General features: G+C 39.9%; 1 protein-coding gene and 1 pseudogene across 4 annotated transcripts in view; one reads left to right on the top strand and one right to left on the bottom strand.

The window, feature by feature from the left end:
* LOC144664840 (uncharacterized) overlaps positions 1-18,292 on the bottom strand; it is a 181,182-nt pseudogene that overhangs the window by 41,969 nt on the left and 120,921 nt on the right. The gene's annotated exons all lie outside the window — the stretch shown is intronic.
* The window catches only part of LOC144664634 (adhesion G protein-coupled receptor L4-like), an 86,107-nt gene that overhangs the window by 20,203 nt on the left and 47,612 nt on the right, over positions 1-18,292 (top strand). For 2 of the 3 annotated variants that reach the window (XM_078525794.1, XM_078525795.1), the window contains exons 5-13: positions 4,309-4,513; positions 5,074-5,187; positions 6,198-6,285; positions 6,686-6,812; positions 7,282-7,334; positions 9,819-9,945; positions 10,644-10,747; positions 11,050-11,152; positions 11,718-11,868. In XM_078525794.1, the coding sequence (XP_078381920.1) occupies positions 4,309-4,513; positions 5,074-5,187; positions 6,198-6,285; positions 6,686-6,812; positions 7,282-7,334; positions 9,819-9,945; positions 10,644-10,747; positions 11,050-11,152; positions 11,718-11,868 (1,072 nt within the window). The remainder of the gene's footprint in view (positions 1-4,308; positions 4,514-5,073; positions 5,188-6,197; positions 6,286-6,685; positions 6,813-7,281; positions 7,335-9,818; positions 9,946-10,643; positions 10,748-11,049; positions 11,153-11,717; positions 11,869-18,292) is intronic. The other variant, XM_078525792.1, reaches the window with a different exon arrangement.

The raw sequence follows: 18,292 nt of genomic DNA, 5'->3' as shown, positions 1-18,292 counted from the left end.
TAATGCAGATGAAAGCGTAACTTCGCCTTCGATAACACAAGCGAGCTGGTCTTCATTTCAATTCTATTTCTTTCAGATATTGCCGAAATACAATAAGAGAAAATTCCATTGCCTTCTTTGCAGTTTGGCTGTTTTTTCGGGCCTAGTAGACAAATCCAACTGCTCTTCTTTCTCTCTGGAAAACGAGCTGCCATTTTTCTCGGAAGTGGACACAACTACGCATGAGCAGAATATTATTTGTAGCAAAATCACTGTCAGATGCTAATGCGCACGAGCAGACCATTATTTGTAGGCAGTTATTTGCAGATCACGTGGCGGGCTCTCAGCCAATGAAAAGGAAGAAAAATTACATCGAATGATAATGACAGTTATTTCGTTGCATCTAAAAACAAAGATTTTGCTAGTCTGATACACAATTTCGTGGGCACTTTTTAAAACATATTATAGTCAGGTCGCTTAGGGCAAATTTTTGGAGAAATCGTGACACGGTTGAGAAAAGCACCAAACTTTGCAGAATGATTCTTTAAAGACTATTAAATAATTTTATCCGTGGCTCCACCTGAATTTTTTCTTGCAATTTGCAAAATTTGCTAAACATGTTGACCACGCACAATCTCTCAAGCACCGCTACCACGCCATTTTGAATTGATTAAATTAAAGTGGAACAGCAGGAAATATTTCTCTACTCCGTAAGTAATTTGCAGTTTTATGCTTAAATGTTGCAAAAATATATATAAATTAAAGACGTTGTTGAAGTTTTTTGCTAAAATTGCAATTTTTAGATCTATGCAGTATTCTAAAATGTTTATTATGGTGATTACAGTCGGATAACTCGAAAACCCTGCTAAGTCGAACTGAATTTCGTTTCCCTCGATCAAAATTTGGGTCAAATTTACCCCGATAACTCGAATTTTGGTTCTTGCAACCCGCCACGAATTCCCATTGATTAGAGCAACGAACGGATCAAGTATTTGACAGCCTTTTTCCATTCTTATTATAAGAATTTATGATCGTGATAGAGTTTCTGACGAGATAAGTTTAATTTGCACTGTACTGTATACTGAAGTGCTAAAAAATCAGCAAACTATCAAATGAATTATTAACTTGACAAATTAAACATTTAATCGACCCGATAACTCGAAACTCCGCTAACCGGAACTGCTAACTGGAACTGTTTTTCGTTCCCCTTTAGAGGTCGAGTTACCGGGGTTCTACTGTATTTATGCGCTTGTAGTTTGTGGCCGCCGAGGGATGCGGAACATGCTTAAAGAAGCCTTGAAGAAACGAGATTACACAGAGGACGCTCAAATTTTGGCCAAGGCAGCTTCAATAATAAGAAAATACATTTTCAGCCACGAGGCATATAAACTTAATGGTCGATTGTTTCCATAAAAGAGTCAAGAAGCGTCGTTACTAACTAACCTTAATTTTCAATGGAGACGGTTTGAAAAAGCAAGAAAAAAAAAAAAACGAAAATCGTGCACCGCCTCTGCCTGTCTACATTGACTTGAACATACATAGATCATAGATCGAGAAGCAAGCGGATCATTCAGCATTTACACCAGCTGGGAATTCCTATTTCCTTTTCCAGGGTCACACTAACCGGCGATCTTTCTCCTCCCGCCGCAAAAAAAGAACGCCTGATCGCAGGTTAGGGTTACACAGCTTGAAGAGTGGACAGCAGAAGCCATGTGCGAGCACTTTGACGAAGATGGAGTTGTATCCTCTGCCTGCCTGCGAAAGGTCTGTTCACTGTTGATGCCATAGACAACCTTCAAAAGCTCTTTTTTGTACCGGCATCAGTCTCCTCCAGTTTCCAGATGAGAACCAACCGGGTAAATGTATACCAACAGCTACGATTCCTCTTTCTGTACCTAGAAAGCTCTCTGCCATTGTCCACGCTATATCTGGTTGTAATACTACATCAATGCAGTTTTAGGGGAAAGGGCAGACTTGGCAGGCATTTAAAGAAGAAACAGAAACAACTGCCTATTCAGCCTCTCTCATCCGTTTGAATCCCTTGATGCCGTCGACTGTGAGCACTTCCGTAAAATTGAACGGCTGGTTATCATTGTTTGTGACAGAGAGATTTCGTCCTTGTCCCTTAACCAAACTAGGATTTAACTTTTCTGTCTTAAGAACGTTCATGGAGAAGATGCCACCGACGGAAAATGCTTTGCTTTAACTCACTTTAATAAGGCTCAGCAAAATATCCCTTCACCAGACTTTATTTTAACCGAACATTGCAACGATTTCTACACCTTATCGAGTTTCACTCTCCTTATATTTTCATGTTTTTATGTTTATTTTTGGATCAAGGGGGTGGCTAGCCACCCAATCCAACGCCACTAGATCCACTCCTGTCTAGGATATTAGAGTTAATTTTTTCAAGCCTTAAGCCACCGCATTTTTTACTTTTGTCATTAAAAACGACTGCGTGGAACGCTAGGGTTAGGGAACCTGAAAATCGCGTGGTTTTTTCTTCAATTTACCTTATGGGTTATCAATATCAAGTACTCTGATAAATACTAGTTATGCAACGCTTTCGAGTGGTATACTATGGAATATCCCACGAGTCACTTGTATTTTCTCGGTATACACACGAGCCTTTAGGCGAGTGTGTATACCAAGAAAATACAAGTGACAAGTGGGATATTCCATATTATTATTCAACACATGCGCGCGCTGCCCAAATATGGTCAAAATGTTAACGATATCTGTCATCCGTACATAACTGATATCCTGCGATATACGTAGGTTGCGAAGATTCGTCCGAAATCTTGTAAAGCGGTCCATAATTACAGTTTTTCTTTCTGCAAAATGTGTTTTGTTGACAATTTGTTGAATAATAAAACAATTATCCTGCTCAATCTTGCGGAATATCGTCTGATTTTAGCCAACTCGGCCTACGGCCTCGTCGGCTAAGTATCAGGCGATATTCCGCGCGATTTCGCAGGATAATTGTTAAGTATACCACGAGAAAGTGTTGTGTAACTATTTTATACCATGCCATAGAAAATACGCTTACTAAATTTCGTCGAAAAATACAGTCGCAGCGCACGATGGGAAGGTTGGGTTGAATATCGTCGAATATACAACGGCATTCCTGTATTCTGATTGGCTGTATTTTCTATGGCATAGTATAAATGCCTGTACAAAGGGAACATTGAAGAACAGCGTTTATGAATTTATGCAAATTAGATTAAATTTCAAGAAAAATAAAAAAATTCGGATGGAGCCACGAATAAACTTAAAACAAGTATCGAAAAATGGCTGCATGCAAAAATTGGGGCTTTTATCACAAAATCTAATCGATCGCTTACGAAGGGGCATTGCGGAACAACTTTTATGAATATATGCAAATGAGCTAAAAACGTTCTGGTTTAAATTTCAAGAAAAAATAAAATAATTCGGATGGAGCCACGGATAAACTTAAATAAAGTATAGAAAGGAGTCCGCATGCAAAAATTGGTGCTTTTATCACGCAAGTAACGATTATTACGCTAACCGACCTGACTATTAGGACAGTTTGGGCAAATAAGAGCTAGAAATATTCCTCGAAGATAAGATCTAAGATTGTTGGCAATTAATAGCCCCCGGTGGTAAGGGGTACTCCCAATAATGAACTATAACGGGAAGGCTGTGTCTAAAAGGCCGGGGCTGTATAAAAGGGTAGGAATTTCACGTGTCAAAGTACAGAAAAGAGCCGGGGAAATTCTACTGATAAGGAAAGGAAATTCTATTGATAAGGGCCTTTCAAAACTATTGATTAATCTAAGTATTTGTAAGGTACTTTTTAAGTGATGCAGTGTTCCTAGCTAGGGTTAACTGTCAGCTGAGTATTATCCAAAAGTTTAACCGCCAGCTGAGAAATGGCCGAAAATTTAACTGAAAACTGAGAATCCAGCACCCCAATGCAGACCCTCTACTGTAGGCATCCAATAAATGAATGGTTTACCACTTTCTATCTTAGTTAAAATTATGAAAGGGTTACTTTTTCTGTCAAACCGTTTGTATATATTAAAAACGGTATGGGATTTGACCACAAGGCGAAGCCTTCTCGCATAAAATATTTCAAAGTAGCTATCCCACACTCCCCCCCCCCCCCCCCCCCCCAACCCCAATTGATAGCCTCCGATCTTGAACTTTTAAATCTTAATAGTTGTATACATATTAATTCCATAGTAAGTAATTAATGGTAATTTATCCCATGCTTGTTGCATTCTTTTTAGCAAAAAACGTCTATTAGATACATCGACACTTTTAAAAATAACGTTCTTATCTACCTATTTTTATGCTTCTTTTTAGGACGCTGTCAATTTGTTTCAAAACACCACTGAACAGTTTAAAAACATGTCTATCCAAGAATTGCAACACAATTCAATGACAGAGCAGGAGCGAAAGACGTTTATTTTCAAAATGACATTTGCCTTTGAAGACTTCGCCATTAAATATGGTCAATATCACCTCAATGAATCAAAATCTCAGTTCAGCAACATATACGGCACACTTGGTAAGTACAAATTAACCTTAATTTATGGTGGCTGATAATGGTTTTCCAGTCCTTATACTTTGATGGGTCAGTACTACAACTCTTTATCATTTGTTCTTACAGTAAAAGTATGAAACAAATCTCCAATCATTGGTCGACAAGTTGTGATCATTTACGTGACATTACTGGTTACCATAGCAACAGTATAACCTGTTAAACGCCCCCTTAATTTTTGCTTTCAGTCAGTGCACGGGTAAAAAATCTATCAAGGGGTTCAGAGACACATTAATATTTTGAAATTGATAAAGAGTTGTAGTAGTGACCCATCAAAGTATAATGTTTTTCCATTTTGGGGATAGAGCGAAAATTACATGTTTCATTTTAGCAGCTTTTTATCAGGTCTCGAGAATACGATCTCTTTTTTTCTCTGATCTCTGTGTAACTGGTTCAATAAGTGCAAAACTTCCTCTGTAAAACCACTCCACGAGACATTTTAGGCTCGAATTTGGTATAGTTGGGTCGTAACGTATGTATGAATGTGATTTTTTGTCATTCTTATGTCTTCTCTTTTTAACCCACAGTTCTGCGAATTGAGCGAGATTTCCACCGAAATGCGCGAGACTTCCATCTCGAGGGACCAGAGAAACAGAATTTTATTAACATCCCCTCAAGCAATTTCGACGGAAATGGTTTGTGTAAACAGCGTTAAGTTCAATATATTAAACACAGGTAATGGTGTTAAAGTAATTTAGAGCCAAGCAATTAGCTTATGGGTGTTGCTGAAATTTTGTTGCTGTTTGGATCAAATATTTTTGTGCCATGTATGAATATAAAAGTCTGTTTACAAAACAAAGTGGCTAATCAGGTTTATCACGTTTTTCAGTTCAGGTTTTTTTTTTTTTTTTTTTGTCAGGTGTCACAAGTCATACGCGCGGTTGCCTAATGGTTTTAATAGAGCGCTGGACTCCGTATCGAGCGGTCTCAACCCCTGGCCGGGGCCACTGCGTTGTGTCCTTAGGCAAGACACTTCATTCTCATAGTGCCTCTTGAATTTGCCGCCTGCTGGTGGGAAACAGCTCGACAGCTGGCTTTACCTTTACCCACTAGTCATACGCCGGTAGCCATTTATCAGGGGCACCTAACGAGAATATAGTGGAAAACCACTTAAAGATAGCACCGTTGAACGTATTTTAGTATTTAAACGGTAGATATAGGCATATTTTTATCCCCTAAAAAATTTTTATCTGTTCGGATTTTCTAGCTGAAAGTCTAGTGATCCGAAAGTTATAGGGATCAAAACTTACCTTTTCGAAAAAATTCCAGCAAGAGAAGGGCTCCCGAAAATTCTAGGTGACCTTTTTAGAGTAAAAAATCCGTTAAAAATGAACAATTATATCATATTTTAGATATTCGAAAATCCTAGGAAAAGCAGGCAAGCAAAAAAATTTACAATGAATGTTCCGAAAATTCTAGATCTCAAATCGTCTTCCGAACAGATATTTTAACGAAATATTCCGTTGGGTGCCCCTGATTTATACACTAACCCGAATCTGTACAAACAAGGTCCACCACTATACAAATACATGTATTAATTATACTTTCTTATTGTTGCACTTAACTCAAGTAGAATAATTAAACCTAACCAATGTTTATCCTAGATTGTAAAGAAAATTCTCAGCAATTGATTTAGTTTATTTCGACATAGATTCAGTGCTGCTTGGTGTCGTGTACAAAGATCTTCATGAAATACTTACATCGCATCCATCCAGCAGCGATGCAACAAGGAAGAAAAGGTAATTCGCAACTCAACTATTATCCAGTTTATAACACATTTGATTGATTGGCGAACAGAAATGCAGTTCGCAGGAAACACAGTGCAGAAAAAAGTGAAATCAGTGCAAATTACAACGACGATTTCCGAAGTTGATGCAAAGAAACTCTATGATAATAATAGCGATGGTCGTCCAAAGTATTGCAAGGATGCCCGAGTTTCGCCCGATGAGTAGAGAAAGCATTCGATCATTTCTGGAGAGATCACCTAAAGACTTCAAAAAATACCTTAAGACTCACGAAAATTTCTGAAGATCACCTGAAGTTTCCGAAGTATGCCGAAGCTCACCCGAATATTTATAGGATTTAAACACCCTTATAGGAAGTGGTTGCCTACACTTACTGTATTTATTTTCTTTTTAGGCGTCTTGACACCACAATAATGGCAGCTACAATGGATCCAAAGCCCAAAAAATTGCTGCAAAATATTGCCCTGAATTTCAAGAACCTAAAGGTGACCAGAACTAAGGCCAGGTCCAGACTGGACAAGGTAAATTTGAAAACGCATTGTAATTTTTTTTTTCGTCCACATTAACCCAGGTAAATTTGAAAATGATACGCTTCAGCGCACGCAGAGTTATAACGCATGCACAGAGCTATTGTTAAAATTAAACCTTTTGTTTCGACAGAGAATACATGACTTTTTGACGTTAGCGTTTTCAAAAAGTCCCGGTTTCGCCCGTTTTCACCGTCCACACCACACCACCCAGCCGGCGTTTTCAAATTTACCCACTTTGGAGTGCATTTTTTTAAAAGTTCCGTTTCCGGCGAAAAGGCGGTTCAATGTGGACGGCTGGCCTAACTGGGGAAGAAAGATGCATTTTCAGGGTTAGTGTGGACGGGGCCTAAATATGATCAAACAATGATCGTAGCAATTTTACATAACTTTCAATACTGGTGCATTAGTACGTTTTCCCATTTATTTTGTTTAATAATTGTTTTACAAACTCCACTTTTAGACTGCTGATGGAAAGAGTGTTTGTGTGTTTTGGAACGGCTACAGCGAACAAAAGTGAGCATCATTTGGTTTACGTTTTAGTTTCCCTTAAAACAATTTTAATGTTGCTTACGTAATATCATGTGTTTGTAATTTTTTAATTGTAGCCAGGCTCTGTTAGAACCAAAATAGATAACAGATTGTATGCATTTCACCCCGACCTTACAGTATTTTTTTCTATTTTTTTTTTAAATATTGACGTCATTTCGTCCACCTTGTGTTTGTTGTTGTTTTTTTCAGCACAGGCTTTTGAGATATTTCTCATTTGTATTTCCAATTGGTATGTCGATCGATAGTAACACATTTGTGACCTCTCACGCGAAAACGTTCCTTACGGAATCCGTGTGTTCGGCGAAACGCGCGGCAAGCGAACGGATGAGAAACGGCTCGATGAGCCGTTCTACACGGATACCGAGAACGGCTACACGGATGTAAATTTTTGTTACACGGATGAAGTTGAACGGCTACACGGATGTAATTTTTTTTCGCACGGATGAGGTCGAACGGCTACACGGATGTAAATTTTTGTTACACGGATGAAGTTGAACGGCTACACGGATGTAATTTTTTTTCGCACGGATGAGGTCGAACGGCTACACGGATGTAAATTTTTGTTACACGGATGAAGTTGAACGGCTACACGGATGTAATTTTTTTTCGCACGGATGAAGTCGAACGGCAGCACGGATGTAAATTTTCTTCACACGGATGAAGTCGAACGGCTACACGGATGTAAATTTTCTTCACACGGATGATGTCGAACGGCCGCGCGGATGAAAAAAGTTTAAACGGCTTCATTCATAACAAAATAGCAAAACTCCTCTTTCGAACGGCTCCGAATAATATTATCGCCATTGTTTAACTGTCCCGCGCTGCGAAATCATTTCAAAGTAAAAGCATCCAAGCAGATTTTTTTCTCTTAGTTTTTCGTTTATATGCTTCTACGCGCGTCAGAAAATTAAGTAAAAGAAGGCCGCCATTGTTTAACTGTCCCGCGCTGCAAAATCATTTCAAAGTCAAAGCATTCAAACAGTTTTTTTTTCTCTTAGAGTTTCGTTCTTATGCTTCTACGCGCGTCAGAAAATTTAGTAGAAGAAGGCCGCCATTGTTTAACTGTCCCGCGCTGCGAAATCATTTCAAAGTCAAAGCATCCAAGCAGATTTTTTCTCTTAGTTTTTCGTTTTTATGCTTCTACGCGCGTCAGAAAATTAAGTAAAAGAAGGCCGCCATTGTTTAACTGTCCCGCGCTGCGAAATCATTTCAAAGTCAAAGCATTCAAGCAGATTTTTTTCTCTTAGAGTTTCGTTCTTATGCTTCTACGCGCGTCAGAAAATTTAGTAGAAGAAGGCCGCCATTGTTTAACTGTCCCGCGCTGTGAAATTATTTCAAAGTCAAAGCATCCAAGCAGATTTTTTTCTCTTAGTTTTTCGTTTTTATGCTTCTACGCGCGTCAGAAAATTAAGTAAAAGAAGGCCGCCATCGTTTAACTGTTTGTTTAAATGTCCCGCAATGCGAAATCATTTCAAAGTCAAAGCATTCTGTTTGGTCAGGGCACTACAAATATTCCTATACATTTCTGCAATTTGAGTACTTTTATTATTGACAAACTGAGAAAGCAAAGCTGTTCGCTTTTTTTCAGCGAGAGAGCGTGTTCGCAGCAACGGGTCGTCAGTGTATTCCAACGTAACACGACTGGGTAATATTTATCTTAGATCTCAAATCAGAAGCGCTCGAAATTTGCATTCCGTCAAGCAACGAAACATTTTCTCGTAACTCGTTGAATTGACCTTAGTTTTTAGTCTTAGATAAAATTTTTATCGATGATTGAATGTTATAAAAGCGAAGATATTTCAAGAGCAGAAAGTTCGTTTAGAACGAGAAGTTTGTAAACATCACATTTACTAAGGTGCAGTTTTAAGCTCATGCCATTTGAACGTCTGTCAACTTTCTTGTATGTATAGCGTGTAGCTTGAGCCGCTTCAAGGGCTGATGAAACTTTAAATGGATAGCTTTTGCTGCTCGAGCGGCTAAAACTTTTCTTTGTATGGAACGGTTAAACGGCTAGTAAATTTCTTCACACGGAACGGCTACACGGCTCGAACGGCTAGTAAATTTCTTCACACGGAACGGCTACACCGCTCGAACGGCTAGTCAATTTCTTCACACGGAACGGCCACACGGCTCGAACGGCTGACAATTTTTTTTACACGGAACGGCCACACGGCTCAAACGGCCCTTAATTTATGTTACACGGATAGCTTACACGGCTCAAACGGCATCCCTTTCCGTGCACACGGCTACTAAACGGCAAACGCGCGGCTATCCGTTTCGAAACGGCAAGTCCTAAGGAACGTTTTCGCGTGAGAGGTCACATTTTCCTGCCTGACTTGACGAATGATCAGGAGCAAAAATATATACTTTGGTTTTCTCAAATAAAGAAAGTTGCCCAGTCGGAAACGAATTATTTTTTGTTTGACAATTTTAAACGTTAATTTTCAGTCCAGACGGGTGGTCAGGAGAGGGATGTCATGTAGTGACATCGAAGAGTAACTCAGAAGAAACAAGATGCAGCTGCGACCACATGACTCACTTCGCTGTTTTGTTCGACTATGGCGATAACCTGGAGGTATTACTTACATTTAAGAGCGATTTTCGATTTAGTGTCGTAAAACCATAACCACTACGGCCCCCAAGGGGGGGGGGTACTCAAAAAAGTTTCCCTACGGGAAGGCTCCGCTCAGAGATCAAACCCCTTACCCTTTTATATACCATTTTCACAGAAAAGGCTCCCCTTTTGTATACCTTTTATTAAAAAATCTTAATGTCATATTTCCCTATTGTTTCGTATACCCTAACTTGTGAAATTCCTACCCTTTTATATACTTGAAGCCTGAAAAAGCCTCCCCGTATAGGCCATTTTTGGGGGTTACAACCTTCCCCCCGGGCTTTGGCCAATCACAAAGGACTAGACAATCCAGTGACCTAATCCAAACATGAAGTAAATAGCAAATACATTACCGACGCTAAGCGCGGCACTCTCGATTGGTTTTGGTTTTACTTCTCGTTGTCAAATTATGCTTTCGTCACACAAATAAAAACATGGTATGCCCAAGAGTATCCAAAGAATAATTCCTCCAATGCTGTTATACAAAAGCAAGTAAAAATAAACGATAATAACGAACGACGTTTCGGAGTCGTCATGACTCCATTATCAGTTGACAAAAAATGAAAAGAATAAACTGAAATAACAAATGAAATTATTGAAATATTTTCAAATTCTTACAAACTACATTGTTTCTTTCCTGTCACTAAATGGTTAAACAGATCACAAAGACAGACGAGAAAATACTCAGGATATTGACTTACGTGGGTTTATCTCTGTCCATCACTGGAAACTTCCTCGCGATAATCTCTTATGTTTATTTCACGTAAGTTATAACATTTGCGCAATGCAACTCAAATTAATAGATACTTATAATAAAATATAATATTCGATTGGTTGCTTAGTCTTTTTAAACAGTAAATAGCTATTTATTATCATAGAACGCATTTAAAAGTATGTAATAATTTGATTAAGGAAGCAAAGAACGAAATTGTGTGAACCCTGATTTGTCTGACACGAATATCTGCCTTCATCGTCTTTCTTCCATCAATTGACTCATTTGTCGGATTGGTAATCTCCAACTTCATGTTTGATGTTTGTTTGTTTCTTTGTTTGTTTTTATACCAGCGATGTTCATCAGCCTCTCTCTCAAATAAGAGTGAGTCTCGCTGGATCTCTTGGAGCAGGACAAATAACATTTCTTGCCGGAATTAATGCCACAGGAAACACGGTAAGGGACCTTCCGAGATTGGTTGAATCCCATTTGTTTTAAGTTTCTCGCAGTGACCTTGGGATCTATTGAGGGTTTCTCACTCAGCGGTTGTTCCCCTGAGACCGCGCATGCACTCGCAACCACTAAGTGACCCTCGCCAGACTCAAACGCTATACAAATACGTAAGAGGTAAAGTCTGTGTTTTAGCCGAGTGGCCCATCAGGCCGAAGCGTATCCCGGTTTCAGTGGCATAAAACGATTTGGGTATTTCTACTCCCCCTGAAACATCCCCCCTAGTCCATCGCAGGGTTACCCCCAGCAGTAAATTTGCCGGAACCCATGTATACACCCGGATGAGTAGAGGCACTGTAACAATAACGTGTCTTGCCGGGCCAGGGCTCGAACCTTAGTCCAGATCGATTGATCGCTCGATCCTAAGACAGCACAATTATTAATCATAGGTCACTGCGTCTCCCATGAGAAATACGTAGAACCCATTTTAGCTAACCCAAAAAAGCCAACTCCAGTTAGGGTTTGAAACCGACAAACGTAAATCATAACAAATGAACTCACTACTTTACAGGGAGCCTGTGTTGCAGTAGCGGCCCTTATGCAGTACTTTTTGATGGCAGCTTTCTGTTGGATGCTCGTCGAGGGAATTTATCTTTACTTCTTTGTTGTCAAAGTTTACAACATCAACAACAAGATGACCATCTATCATGTCATGTCATGGTGTAAGTTCTTATACTGTTCTCATTCGCACAAAAGCCAAGACTCGATAACTTGCTGTATGTTACTGTGACAGGCATGCCATTGACTGTAGATGTCCCCTGGGAGATTCTCAAAACCTGACATACATTCGTCTCACATGAAAATCAAGAATATCTGCCAAGTCTGACTTTTTTAGCGATTTTCCCCACCCACCTTCCCTACGGCAACGCTGGCAGATCCCAATCCATCAACTCACTCTTGACCGTATGTAATTAGTTTCTCCCATACATACACACGAGTTATCTCTTATAATGCATAGAGTGGCTGTTAAGCTATTTAAGAGGGGATGTCACTACGGGCGGTCCACTGGATTTCGGACTCCAGAATAGTTTTCCTTCATATATTTACCACAGGTACTACCATCTATCCTTACTACTAAAATACAGTTGAAATGATCAGAGAGTTTGTTTTCCTCGACTTTGGAGGATTTATCAATTACTAGGTTCAATAAGCAATGAAACGGCCATTTTTCATGTGTCGAAATACAGCATTTCAAACGTTCGTTAAAATTACTTCGCGCTTATAAAAGCCCCAAAATTTGTACAAATTCAGCTAATTTTTATCAGGTCTTACTCATAATATATCATTTAGCTAACTTCCAATTCAAAATCGGAAGCGAACCACAATATTTATTGAACACCTTTAGTTATTTATGCGAACATCTCAAAAATATGTTCCCAAATCTTGCCGTAATTTTCACTTGTGGCACCTAGACGAGGCCTAAATTGCCATTCTACTTTTAGACTAAGAGTTATTCTTTCGATTTATGTAATAAAAATTGTGGCACAACGCGACTTTGAGGAAAAAAAATTCAAACGAATTCTTGGTATTTTCACCTATGAAGTATTGCGTGACAGACTTCACATTCCTTTACCGAGCCGTGTTCAGACACTTCATGTCAAGTTTCTCGATAGTTTTCGCCTCAATAGAGGGAAATCGTCCAAAAGTTCCAGAAATGGAAACAAAGTTTTCCTCCTTTTAGTTAATTGGCACCAAATATTTTGTTTCCTGACATTTCAAATATATAATAATGATCAGGCTCGTTCCATGATTTGCCACTCACCTTGTTGACCTTGTTCCTGTTGATGAAAAGTACGAGAATTCAGTCGCGAAACTTTTGTGGTTGTCGTACGCAATCAAAAGTATGGTACTCAGTTACTTCATTGGTAGTAATGCTGTGGCAACTCTGTCTTAAAAAAGAGCCAATGACGAAAAGATACGAAGACTTACGAACGTAATACATTCGCTGACATTTGTGATCTTTTGAACATGACTCGGGTTGCGTTACCTTCCGTGGTGGTGGTAGTGGGTAGGGTGGGAAGGGGGGAGGGGGGGGGGGAATTACACCAGAAAATTTTGACGCCGCTCTACTCCAACGCACTGTAATTTAGATATGCCAATATAACTTCAAGGAACGCCATCAAAAGATCATACCCTATAAAAAGATCCGGCACCCAAAAAATCATAATTAGCTAGTACGTAGCCCATTTGGGTACTGTATCATCACTGCGTTATTGCGTCATTGAAACCGGCGGATCGGAACGCACCTTACCTAGGCTAACTTGAGCCGGAGTTCAAGCAGTTTTCTAAACAGAATATCCATCGTTTAGTAACAACAACATAGCTTTTTTACAACAGCCATTAGGAAAATAAAAAAAACCTGTTATATTAGAAATTACATATGCTGGGATGTGTTTTACCCCAAGTAACAGTGCTGTAACCTGGGGGGGTACTCAAAAAAAGTTTTATACGGGGAGGCTCCGCCCCAAGTTCTAACCCCTTACCCTTTTATATACCATTTTGGACAGAAATTGTACCCCTTTCGTATGCCTTTTACTGAAAAAAGGTACCCCTTTCATATACCTAAAAGACACGTGACATAGCCTTAGAACAGGACGTTTTTTTGTCATTTTTATGTAGCGCTTAATAAATTAAAATAATACAGTCATAAAGTGCGTCTGTTCGAAATATTTTAATTACTGACCTTTTAAAAAAACCTAAATGACGGATTTTCATACCCTTTCATATACCTAAACTTGTGAAATCGCTACCCTTTTATATACCTGAAGCCTGAAAAAGGTACCCCTTTTCGGGCGGAGCCTCCCCGTATAGGCCGTTATATGGAGTAGCCCCCCGGGTGCTGTAAACACATCCCGTGTCTGTTTTAACAAACAGTGACCACAGATAAGGCATCCACAGCGAACACACGCAATGATACGTCATTTCAAGCTTTTAATGATGCTGTTCACACTTAAAAATTAAAACACGAGTAGTACTTATGTTTCTAATTGCTCTATCAAACTTAATGCTATTAGCATAACCCAGCTGCTGTCTATTGGCAAACGTGCGATCTGACTGGTTACACAGATGCCTTCTATCGATCGTTAGCATAACCACACTGACCTACTATTGGTAATCGCGCGATCTGATTGGCTACACAGGTGCCTACTATCGATCCGTAGAAGGCTCTTGGAGCGCGCACGTAGTCTTCGCTGAATTTTATCAATCAAAACCTTCAATAAAACAATTCTAGCGATATTCTGAGTTTAATAGATCGGTCAGTGGGTTATGCTAACACAATTAGACGGCTCGCTCTCGGTTTCTACCGGCTTTTGATACTATCAGCCGGTAGAAACCTCGAGCTTGCCGTCTAATTGTTAATTAGCAAGACCAAGCTGCCGTCCCGTCTATTGGCAAAACGCGCGATCTGATTGGCTACACAGGTGCCTTCTATTTAACAATTAGACGCCGAGCTCGAGGTTTCTATCGTCAAAGTTGTTTTAGCATAACCTACTGAACGATCTATTATTCTCAGAAAATCGCCAGAATTGATTTATCGAAGGTTTTAACCGATCAGTAGCAAAACCCAGCTACAGTTTATTGGCAAAACGCACGATCTGATTGGTTACACAGGTGCCGTCTATCGTTCGTTAGCCGGCTGTTGGTGCGCGCGCTCAGTTTTTTTTTTTTTTTGCGGAATTTTATCAACAAAACATTCAAATAATCAACTCTAGCTACCTTTTGTGTTTAATAGATCGACAGCTGGGCTATGCTAAAACAATTAGACGGCTAGCCCTCGGTTTCTACCGGCTTGATAGCCGGTAGAAACCTCGAGCTTGCCAAAAGACGGTCTGTGTTGTTATGCTAACGATCGTTAGACGGCTCTTTGTGCGCGCGCTCAGAGCTCAACAAAAAATTCAAATAATCAACTTTGGTTTCTACCGGCTTTTGATAGTTAACTCGGGGCTTCGCCCCTCGCCAACTATCAGCCGGTAGAAACCTCGAGTTTGCCGTCTAATTGTTAATTAGGAATCTGATTCAGTTCACTATTTTGACAAGATTTTCAGTGTTAGCGCTTCCCTTAGCCTTCAGACGCACAATCTAGCGGGGAGATGAATGTCGCTTCCCATTGAGGTTTTTTCATAATTTTGATGTTAAGATTTATTACGGGTACTAAACGTATTCTACCCATCACGAAATTGTGTATGCTATGCAGCAAGGCAGGTAGTCTTTTGTGAGCAAAATATAAGTATCGATTAGTAGGTTTGGCATTCCATTGCTACTGCCTTGTGCCTGTATCTTGGCAACATTGGCAGTCTTGTATAACTTCTTTAAGAGACAAACTAACTCTGCTTTTCGATGTTTGGAGCGAAATGAGACTTCAAAATGGCTGAGCATCTTTTTTAACATTGGCCGTTTTTATACTAGAGACGCGTTACCCGTCTAGACGAGCTTCGGCAGAAATTTTGTTGCTCGTCTAGTTATGCGTCTCTAGTATAAAGACGGGCACAAGACGCATTACGTGACTAGACGAGCTTCCTTTCGTTATCCGTCTTTCAAGACGCATTTCGAAAAGTACCTCGTCTAGACGGGTAACGCGTAGTGTGCCCGTCTTTATACTAGGGACGCATAACTAGACGAGCAACAAAATTTTTGCCGAAGCTCGTCTAGACGGGTAACGGTCAAATTGCGATGTTAAACGACTCAATTTTTCCCCCTTTGTAATAATCACAGATGGATATCATAGTCATCAAAACATACAGGATATTTGAGGCCGAGTTTGTCATCGATTTCACACATCCAACTGCAGCGGTCTGATACCGTAATGATTCGATTTAGCGCCCGTGGCGCTTATTTACTTTTGGCACCTCAAGAGAGGGCGCTTAATCGAGACAGGGCGCTTATTTAATTTTTTGAGAAACAACCAAAAGTTCAAAACAAAACTTTAATAAATATTAAAATAACTAACAAAAACACAAACTGTAAAAGTAAAAAATTGTTGAAAGGTTAGTTACTTTTAAAAGAATTGTTCATTTTAGCAGTAAATATATACATGTACGGTACGGTGAGTGTTGATGAGTTTATCTATTCGACGTCGATGACTTCAGTAGAGACAGTTATCCACAATAGGAACGCTTATTACAATAGAGGCGCTTATAAGAATGGGGGCGCTTATTATAATGGGGGGGGGGCGCTTATTGGAATAGGGGCACTTATTGACAAAAACACATCGAAAGGGGGCGCTTATTCGGAAGGGGGCGCTTATTGGAAGGAGGGCACTAAATCGAATCATTACGGTACCCTAAAAAGGCTTCAAGGTTTTCATTCTCATCCTTGTACTAGCTCCTGTACATTCTCAATGGAGCGTCTTGTCCGCGGGTTCTCTTTCGTGACGCCAAACGAGAAAAGAAGCCGGTAATCTGGGTCCTCGTGAGCCACTCTTCATGACTCTTCTGTTTTGAACAGCCGCTCGTTATTTCCGTCCCGTGCGTTGCGCATGCTTAATGCTACTTGGTCGGGGTCAGCCTTACTAGTCTTACTACCCGTTTTTCTCCCAGTTCAAATTTTGCGGTGAGGTACATCTTTACCTGTTCTAGGAAGCGAACGCCACCGGTTCTGGGTTTTCCCAGAGCTCATCCTACTCGCGGTGGGGAGTAAGGCCCCTGGTCTGAATCTGTTAGAATAGTAGGTTGGTTTAGAGCTGTGCTACATCCATGTGCGTCTACAGAAGAACTTCTCTGCCCAGTTCCTTCGTATCCGTACGTACGTATGGTACAGCGGGGAAAATTGATGGAGCCCCACCCCGATCGTTAGCATAACCAAACAGACCGTCTTTTGATCGGTAGACGGCTCTCGGAGCAAACGCTTAGTTTTTGCTTAATTTTATCAATCAAAACCTTCAATAAATCAATTCTAGCGATATCCTGAGTTAAATAGATCGGTCAGTGGGTTATGCTAAATCTATCGACTTAGATAGTTGGCTTGGGGGCTTCGTCCCTCGCCAACTATCAGCCGATATAAACCTCGAGCTCGGCGTCTAATTGTTAAATAGAAGGCATCTGTGTAACCAGTCAGATCGCACGTTTGCCAATAGACGGCAGCTGGGTTATGCTAATAGCATTAAGTTTGATATAGCAATTAGAAACATAAGAACTACTTGTGTTTTAATTTTTAAGCGTGAACAGCATTATTAAAAGCTTGAAATGACGTATCATTGCGTGTGTTTGCTGTGGATGCCTTATCTGTGGCCACCGTTCATTAAAACAGACACAGGATGTGTTTACAGCACTGTTACTTGGGCATCTTTACATATCCCAGCATATGTAATTTCTAAAAAAGTTCGGGTTGTAGCCAGGCATGTTAAACATTTTGTAAAAAAAAGAAAAAAAGCAAATTAAGAAGTTGACACTGGCTAAAAATATTGTTTTGGACGTTTCGGCCACTACTGTTGCCTTTTCTTAAAATATGTAACGAATGTGTGATAAAAACTAAATGAACTTTCCGAGTGCGACAAAAGTCTCTAGAGCATTCTTAATGAGTCTATAAATTCTTAATGCTATTGTAAACGTTTGGTAGTGCTATGTGTTCGTTTATAGCGTTCCTAACTCGCACAGAATGCCAAGCTTCAAGAATTAGTCGTTGTTTCCACGCCGTTGACCTGTCAACAATTTCGACGTTCTCCAAATCTATTTGATGGTTGTTAAGCATATGGTGTTTTGCCAACAAAGAGTTTTTATCCAATGTTGCGATGGCTTTTGCGTGTGTGTAATTTCCAATATAACGGGTCTTTTATTTTCCTAATGGCTGTTGTAAAAAATCTATATTGTTGTTACTAAACGATGGATATTGGAAACTGCTTGAACTCCGGCTCAAGTTAGCCTAGGTAAGGTGCGTTCCGCCGGTTTAAATGACGCAATAACGCAGTGATGATACAGTACCCAAATCGGCTACGTACTAGCTAATTATGATTTTTTGGGTGCCGGATCTTTTGATAGGATATGATCTTTTGATGGCGTTCCTTGAAGTTATATTGGCATATCTAAATTACAGTGCGTTGGAGTAGAGCGGCGTCAAAATTTTCTGGTGTAATTCCCCCCTCCCCCCCCT

This window comes from Oculina patagonica, chromosome 9, assembly GCF_052425735.1.
Source record: "Oculina patagonica isolate OP01 chromosome 9, crgOcupat, whole genome shotgun sequence".
Classification (NCBI taxonomy): domain Eukaryota; kingdom Metazoa; phylum Cnidaria; class Anthozoa; order Scleractinia; family Oculinidae; genus Oculina; species Oculina patagonica.
Note: the sequence above shows the minus strand (reverse complement) of the source record. Positions and strands in the feature narration are given on the sequence as shown.